Genomic DNA, 9,063 nt, shown 5'->3' with positions numbered 1-9,063 from the left:
GCCCCCATAATGTATGCATATTTTGTATTATTTTAACATTATACAATATAATTTTTCAAATAAGAAAATCTTTTCAGGTAGATACATTTAGTAGGAATTAGGTTTAAATTAAACTTGCTTATGTGTTTATGCTAAATTATTATTTTTACTGTTGGTGAATGAAATATTTATGGGATTTAGATACACAGAGTTCATCAACACTGCCAACTCCCTCTAGGTACAAGGCACGATTCCTCGGCCATCTGGATATTGAACAAGCCATGGCATGTCTTGCGCTCTTTTTCTGAAGGTTTAGAAAAGAGAAAATATTTTGCTTTACATAAATGTTCTTTGTTTGTGCTGCCTGCTACTGTATGTTCTTTTGTTTTTGCAATATATCTGTATAGAAAAGGAAGTTCAGCAGTAGACATATAATAATGCTTGGCTTTATTATTTTGTGCACCTGCAAGATGTAATTGTAGGCCTCACATAGATATTTTAGAACAATTGACAGCTCTATTTTTCCAATCCAAAATAATGTTCCATATAAAATGAACAGTATGGAAGCTGCAAATCTGAATAATGGGTAAGAAGACGATAAGCTACATTTACTAAGCAGCAATATCATCTTGCGGATTCCAACAAATCCCGATGGTGATACCAGTATTTATAATTGTGTAGCAGCACACTTTTTTTTTTTTGGGAGGGGGGGCACTACCCACAAAAGGCATCATAAGTTGGAAGATTTCACCTTGTTGCACTCTGCTGTATAACTTTGATTGCTTTATAAATATTTACTGCACATGTGAACATGTACCATATTGTTATTACAATGCTGAATATACTTAAATGCATATGTTTTATTTTATTTCCTTTCTTTTTAACATATATAGGTCCATATGGGGACTCACATGTGGAATAATGCCCCTGCACGACGTGGCCGTAGACTTTCAGTAGAAAACCCTATGGCTTTGCTAGGTGGAGATGCACTGAAGTTTTCTGAGATGTTTCAAAAGGATTTGGCAGCTCGAGCGATGAATGTTGACCCTAGCTTTTGGAACCAATATGCTGCTGCTATCACAAATGGGCTGGCTATGAAAAACAATGAGATTTCTGTTATACAGAACGGAGGCATTCCCCAGCTCCCAGTCAGCTTGGGTGGAACTGCAATCCCACCATTAGGCAACCTGTCTAGTGGAATGGACCGAGCACGTACTGGCAGCAGCCCCCCTATCATTAGTATGGACAAAGTGGGCACTGACTCGATTGTAAATCGACCATTCACAAGGTTTATTGAGGAGAACAAGGAAATTGGCATAAACTGAATGCTGTCACAAAGGAGAGATAAAAAGGAAGACTTAAGCCACTTATCAAGTGTTGTACTATTTAATGTACAGATTTTTGAACATTTATCACAGTGTCCTAATTCAAAACATACTGTCCCCTTCCCAAAAACGCACTACCTTGTGGTTGCAGAAGAGATGTTTTTGCAGGACTGTGCATGGTACTTTCTTTGATCCTTTTAAATGACTGGAATGGACTTTTATCCCCATTTAAGGTTACTGAAATTGTTGAATAACAAGCTGGTTCAGGCTACACAGTTATGTTTTCCTTACATAAGAAAAGATTCAACTTAAAAAATGACTCCAAAATATTTGCCGGTTTTGTTCAGATTTAAAATAAACTTGAAGTTTCTTTGTAAAGATTCTAATTCAGTACTAAATATTCAATTTAGTATGTCCAAATACTGTGTATTATTACAGTATCCTTGTCGGTAGTATTTATAATAACATTATGCGGGTACTCAAGAGGAAACAAGCCCAACATTAAATTAAATTTTGTACAGCAAGGTACAACCAAATCTGTGCCCTTTTTATTAGCAAGTTTTGTTTGCTATAAGCCAGTGATGTTTATTCCAATGCAGACAACATTGTGACATTTTATTTGGGAAGATAGCATGCTTTACCTGTGCGAGTATCTGTAACAAATCCTTTTATTTAAATATTTGTAGCTGCTATGTGGAAAGTTGTTCAATATAAACGAGAAAATGTTGTGTGGAGAAATAGTTCAATGGTTGAAAATCCACTTACAAACTTTTTTTTCACTCTAAAGTATTCACACCATAGGAAACTGTGAATAATAAAAAAAATCTCCATGTTAACTTCACTGTACAATAAAGGGTAATGTTTGTATAATGTGCTTGCAAACTCTTAATTTATATGACTGCACTTTTAGAATTTTGTACAAGTTTGTCTAGAATAAAAAATAATATGTAAACTATTTAAAATCAGTTAATATGGTAAAAGGCAAATGAAGTAAAATACATCAAAACATGTTAAAAAATGTGTTATAGTTTTCCCATTATTATTTCCATTGTCAGTTTCTGTTGACAAGTACAGTCTGGTTTTGCCTATATAGCAGAGCATTTGAGGAAAAAGCAAAAAAAGAAGTTCAATTGTTCATAAACAAAAATAACCAATGAGGGAACAGCAGTTTTTAACATTAATTCAGCAGTCTAAAAATTTCCATGCTAAGTCTAAATCCCATGTGCTCAATTTCTGTGGAACCAAGACGACAAACAGACAATGAAGCACACTTGAAAATCAATTTTAAAAGCATTTTGAGTATTTGTGCCCATTTTGCCTTTTATATTGTTAACAGAACTAGTTCAATAGTCAATATTAGCAAAGAACAACTGAATCCTCTCTATATTTAACATTAATTGTTCATTCCATAATATTTTTTACATTATCTGAGGTGGAGTAACCTCAGAAAGGTTTTACATTATAGCATGGCAGAAGTGGGAGCAGAAAATGTTGTAAGTGCTACCTCATTTATATGTATTAAACAAAAGTCTATTGAAGGGGCATTAAAGATTAGGGGGGTTATTTACCAAAGGGGTCATTTTTACTTTGGTCCACAGAATCTGAAACACTTAATGATGTGCAGGCAAAAAAATACCCTGCACATAACTGAATTTTTAAAGCATGTTCACTGAGGAAGTAAAACTTACTCCTTTGATTAAAATAGCCTCCTGGTGTTATAGTGAAATACATTTTATTTTCTACAAGCAAATGCTGTATAGATAAAACAATAAAGTAAACTCCAGTAATATTTTGTACCTAAAACATTAGTTGCCTTCAAATTTCAGAAATACATTCCACACTGTTTACTGTACGCTAAAAAACAAAAAAAGAAAATCCAATTGTGACAAAAATAAAATTTGCACTTAATAATTATAGAAACAAATTACATTTTACACAAATGGAAATAGTATCTAATATATCTTTTTAAGTCAGTTAACTGTAAAAAAAAAGTCTGGAAAGGGTAAATGTGTGGCCAATTATAGTTGTCCTTAGAGTGTTTTGTTTATTATTTGTCCAAGCTGTTTTTTTTCTTCTAAAGATTTAAGGGTAATGTAAAATCTACTTAATGAAGGATGTCTATTATTTAAGCAGGGATTGTTCATTATTGTACATAAGAGGACTGCTGCGTGATAATACCAGATATAGCCGTTATCAATTCAAAGTTGGGCCAAAGCCTCTAGTGTGGAGAAAGATATAAATATTTTTGTACCGCAACACTACGAAAAGGTAAACACCATGAATCCTGTGGGCCTTGAAACTAAGATTTCTATTCCATCTTGCTGGCTTGAACCTAATGAATGTCTTAGTTTAGCCTATTCTCTGTGATATGAAACTGAATAAACTGCAGGATGGAATTTTGTTTGTGAACTGTGTCCCTTAAATTCTGTAATAGCCCAAGGATATAAGCATTATGCTAATTCATAAAGAGTAAAGCCATCTGAAGTCAGTATGCCTGATAATTAATAGTTTTCATAGTTGAATCCTTTGTTTGTCAGTGAAAATTCTGCACTTCACCTTTTTGATAAATATAGACTGACAAAATCAAGAGGTGGTTTATTGTAATAATCAACATAGAGCTAGGGTCAGATGAGAACTTGTCATTCTTGTGCATTTATGGCTGCAATCCTGAGGAGATCTTCACCTAACAGCACCGAGGTTGCTTTACTAAAGGGATAGAGGCTGTTCATGTAGCAAGGTTAATGTTGACTTTGCAAAGTGAATGTTAAGAAATAAGGAACATTTGTGTTTACTTAAATTTTTTTAACGTTTTAAGTGTTTTAATTTAAATTCCGCTGCACATAATTGAATAATTACAGTGAACATAGCCTCGCCTTTTTTTTAACTAGTGTTCATTCTGCAAAGAGAACATACACTTTACAAAGTGAACACTTAGGGCTTGTATTTCCCAGCCTGCATGCGCCATGCACCACATAATGCGTGCATGCTGATGTGCATTGTGGTTGGTGGTACAATGTATTATTACAACACATCACACTGTTTACTTTTTAACTTTATTGAAATGTCACAAAATAACATTCTCATTCAACTCTATGCATCACAGGCATACCAGCCTAGCCATCCTGTGACCAGCAAAAACCTAGACCAGATTAAGAGAGCATTTCTATGTTATCTTACTTTCCCTGTAAAAGAACTGGGTCTATGAAGCAAAACCCATGTAGCTAGTATTATGTTATACTTACATCATGTAGTAAACCATATGTATTGTGCACATGGCCTTAAAACTTTCCTGTTTTGCGTGAGCATACCTGTAGGGCCCTTTTTAAAGGTCTTGTCTTTCTGTTGCCAGGAGAGTAGTCTGTCAGTCTCGTCTAGCCTGATAGGACATAAAAGGGGAGGTGGGTGCAGTTAGGCATTGTGCTCGACCCGTAGAGCAGACTTAGTTTTCCCCCCTCCAATGGGACTGAAAATGGGATTATGCAACAGTGAGTTGGTGCTCTACCTGAGCACTTGTGTACTTGCAAGATCAGTATTTACAAACTTGTCTGCATAATGTATCACTAAGATGGAATTTTTTTTTGTTTTATTCCACACTGCAACATTATAAAAACAATTTTTGTTCAGTAAAGCTGTTTTACAAAAAAGATGCCAAACCTGACTGGACATTCTTGTATTATCTTGGGCTGAAGAAAATGAAGTAGACTCTGGGCAGTGAGGGTTGCTATGCCTAGAGTTTGCTCTGTGTCCTGAGATAAGGAGTGGGTGATGGTTCATTCACCCATGGTCTCTTCCTAGTAAGAAGGGACTTGTCCTTGTGTTGACAGGATAAGCTCAAAGGGAGCCACCTATGGACTGCTCTAAGGCCTGTCATGTGTAACTGTGTTTGAATTGGAGAACCATGTTTCATGTATAGGCCTGCAAACATTTGGAACTGAGAAAACCCAGAAGCGTCTAAGAAACCTGGATAAGAAGACCTTACATACCAGTGATGCTAATTCTGGAGTTTATATATAAAAAGAAGGAACGCTACCTCCCTAAAAGTAAACCAGGGGGGCCTTCTTAAAATAATACAGGGTCAGTTCACAGAGCTTCAATATAAGTATAAGGATCAATATTTTAGCCATGTGACTGTCATCTTAAATAAAGTTGTCACCCTTTGGAACATAAGAATTGTTCTTCTGGTGTGTTAGCTTTGGGAATTAAGCCTTAGTACTAAAATACAGGTAAGTCTCAGTTAAAGTGTATGTAAACCCAAACATTGAACTGCTTGCTTCCTTTTAGTCTGTTAAATATTCCATTGAAAAAGCTTTGTTACATTTGTTCGATAAGTGCAAAAAATACCTGTTGATCCTTCCAGAAATCTTGTCAGCTGATAACTTCCTGTGCCTCTGCTGGCTGCTATTAGTTAGCATTGTTCCCAGCCACCTCTGTGGACTACAGAACACTTACCCCTATGCTATAGAGGGTTTTTTTAATCTTTTGTCCTAAAACACTTCTTTTCCTATGGTGACAACACTACTTCTCCGTAGATACAGTGAATGAGTGTTTTAACACAAGGACAGGACGTGTATTACTAGGTCACCATGTAAAAATAAAGAAAACCAGCCACCACACTTAAGGACTGATAAGCTGCACTATGTATATCTTGGGCTTAGATACACTTTAATGAATATGAAAGAAAGTTCTATCTTTTATATAGTAACCAGTCAGATACTTCACTTTTTTTAGCCATGTGACTGTAATTTTCAGATTTCATTGGACTCAATTGAAAATAACTGCCACTTTTTTGGAAAATTAGTATACTTATCCTGGTGTGTTAGCTCTTTGAGCTGAGCCTATTTTTTTTTATTTTTTCTAGCAGCATGTGTCACACAAGTTACCACCAGCTCTTTTGTCAAGTTAGCTAAAAAAAAAGCACCTTGTAAAACTCTCTAAATTTAGTTTTACATTTTACTTGTATAAGGTAAATCAACAAAACTTATGTTTATGGGATTACCACATTTGTAAAAGTCATAGAAGTAGATAAAATGAAAAAAAAGACCAGCGTGTCGTCATCACTGCTCCCAAGCATGTCATCTCCTATTTGTCTTTGTAAGCTGTAATGTCAGTATGATGTAAAGATGAATGCCCACACTGACCTCTGTAGCTGCAGGTACTGTGCAGAAAAGCATCCTCAAAAGATCACAGCAGAGGTACTAAAGTGATTCACATTGGCTCCCTAAGCAGTTCAGACCACTCTGCCCCCCCTCCCTCTCCCCCATCCCCAGAGCATTTGCTCTGTGTTTACATTAGATATTAAAAAGCTGGGAGGTTGCCAATTCACCATTGGGAAAGTGGGGCAAAGTGAGCTGAGCTGGTGAGAAAATGACACAATCAGTGCTTCTGATATTAACCTCCACAGTTCCTGCAGCTTCAGAGATTAGAGGGGGTCCTGTTCCTGTTCCTTTGGTGTTTACAGCTGGTACCACCTCCAGTGTTGGCTGCTTTGCAATTACACTGCAGTATTGCCCTGAATAGGTAAGTTGACAGTGTTCCTTTAAAGAAGAATTCCAGGTTTTTTTTAAATTAACCCATGCAATGGGACTACCCCTGCACTGCAAGGGTTAAGTTCTCATTTTGATCTACAGGCCAAAATAAAAAGATATACTCAATTGAACCTCGGTCCTGCAGCAGGGCCGCTCACCTCTCTCCCTGTGCTCCGACTTTGGTTGTCCCTCGGCATACTCACATCTAATGGACCTTCATTAGACAAGATGATGGCATGGTTCCTAAGACCGCTGATGCCCAGAGGAGTAGAGGCTGTGGTGACTGATCTAGAAACCAGGCAGAACCGAGGATTGGGTGAGTATATTTGATTTATTTTCACCCCAAGACAAAACCAGCACTGCAGAGGTTAAAGAAGAACTCTGGGCAGTTAAAAAATAACCCATGCAGTGGGGCTACCCCTGCACTGGAAGGGTTAAGTGCTTGTTTTGATCTAGGATCTAAAATAAAATAGATACACTCACCCGCTCCGGCTATGGGATGCCCCTCGAGGTCTTCAAATCTAATAGACTGTATAAATGTTATGACGTCACGAGTCATATTAGACTGACAGAGCCTGAGGGAGAAGAGGCTGCTGTGACCGGTCTAGCAGCCAGGTGGGACAGAGGATTGGGTGAGAATATCTTTTTTAAGACCCTAGACCAAAATGAGCACTTATCCCTTGCAGTGCAGGGGTAGCCCCACTGCAAGGGTTCTTGTTATTCTTGAATTTAAAGCTGTATAGCTAATTTACTCTTATTAAGAATAAGTAAATAGGTAAATGTCCATAGCCTGAACCACAGGGTCACTTTAAAAGCCAATTTAAACTTGTTCATTTTCCCAGAGTAAAAAAGATGAATATCACTGCATAAAAATGCAGTCTAAATAGAAATCACATTCTTTCCTATGTAGCTGGTTCACATCTATGCATTTAAGTTTAATGTGTGTTTTAAGGGGAAAATATAAGAGCCTAATTACACCTACCTTGTGGTCTGCACTATGAGCATAGACATAAATGGGACCCATGACCATATTGTATTTCGTTATTAAATTGGAGTTCTATACCCAGTTTTTGTTAAAGGAACACTGCAAAAAAATGTATATTCTGCTAACTAAATTGGATTCATATCTTAATAATAGCAGAATATGATTTTTTTTTTTTAGTTATGTGCCCTTATTTTAATTTTCCAGCAAAAGTGACAGTTGGGGCAAACTATTCTACTGACAATGGTCAGCTTTTGTCAATGTAGTTTAAACCTTTTGTCTAAAAGAAAAACATTGGAGGGAATTTTTCAAAACTGGAGCAGACAAAATCTGTAGCAGCTGTGCATGGCAACCAATCATCTTCTCTCTTTCTTTTTCAAATCTTAACCAGGCAAACTGAAAAAAAGCTGCTGATTGGTTACTATGGACAACTGCTCCAGATTTGATCTGCTCCATTTTCCATTCTCACGATAATATGTTATTTGAACAGGTAGTATAGCCTTCATTTGGGTTTTTGCTTCTCAATGAGTTTGTCAGAAAAGGTAATATTTTTGCATGCAACTTACATTTTGTTAAGTGGAAATGGAAGTTTTGTCGGTGAATGTTGTCACTAGGTGCTGCAAGGATGTGAAACCTCTTTTGTTGACAACTAGAAAAAAGTTTTTAGCAAAACTCCATATTTTTCATAAAGTTCTACTTACCATTGTGTGGAATTGTTGGATGGATGAAGACAAAGGTACCACTGAGTCTTGTCTTTGTTTGAGATAGTCAATTTCTGTCAAATTGCACTTAAGAGACAGTTCTTACTGGCTAGTATTACACAACTCCTAAGCCTGTATTCACACCTGCGTGTTCCGTGAACGCGCGCCAAACGTGCACAAAATCACACGCTCTGGTGCACTTAGACAGAAAGCTGCCAAACGCCCTTGTATTGCTATTAATTGCTAATGGCACCCCAAATGCGGTCAAGAGGACACAAGTTTTTTCCTTTGAGCTTTTTTGTCGCATTTGTCATGCTTTCAGGCCCCGACATATGTCAAATGCAGCACACGAACACGCACAAATGTCCATGCGCGAACGTGACACGTGTTCCCAGAACACACAGGTGTGAATGCGGACTTAGTGTTTAAGATGGAGAAATTCTATCTTTCACTGTTTTCACTAGATTCAGTTTTAAACTTTCATACCACCAGGTGTTTCACACTGTATAGCATGCATTCATGCATGTGTATTGTGTGTCATATACCTCTAG

At 36.9% G+C, this 9,063-nt stretch overlaps 1 protein-coding gene across 4 annotated transcripts in view; it reads left to right on the top strand.

Moving 5' to 3' along the window:
* SALL3 (spalt like transcription factor 3) overlaps positions 1–2,169 on the top strand; it is an 18,081-nt gene extending 15,912 nt beyond the window's left edge. For all 4 annotated transcript variants that reach the window (XM_018553009.1, XM_018553006.1, XM_018553007.1 and 1 more), the window contains one exon: positions 873–2,169. In XM_018553009.1, the coding sequence (XP_018408511.1) occupies positions 873–1,304 (432 nt within the window). In that variant the 3' untranslated portion in view covers positions 1,305–2,169. The remainder of the gene's footprint in view (positions 1–872) is intronic.
* The last annotated feature ends 6,894 nt before the right edge of the window (positions 2,170–9,063 follow it).

This window comes from Nanorana parkeri, unplaced genomic scaffold, assembly GCF_000935625.1.
Source record: "Nanorana parkeri isolate BGI_ZX_2015 unplaced genomic scaffold, ASM93562v1 scaffold105, whole genome shotgun sequence".
Classification (NCBI taxonomy): domain Eukaryota; kingdom Metazoa; phylum Chordata; class Amphibia; order Anura; family Dicroglossidae; genus Nanorana; species Nanorana parkeri.
This window is presented reverse-complemented; position numbering and strand designations above follow the sequence as displayed.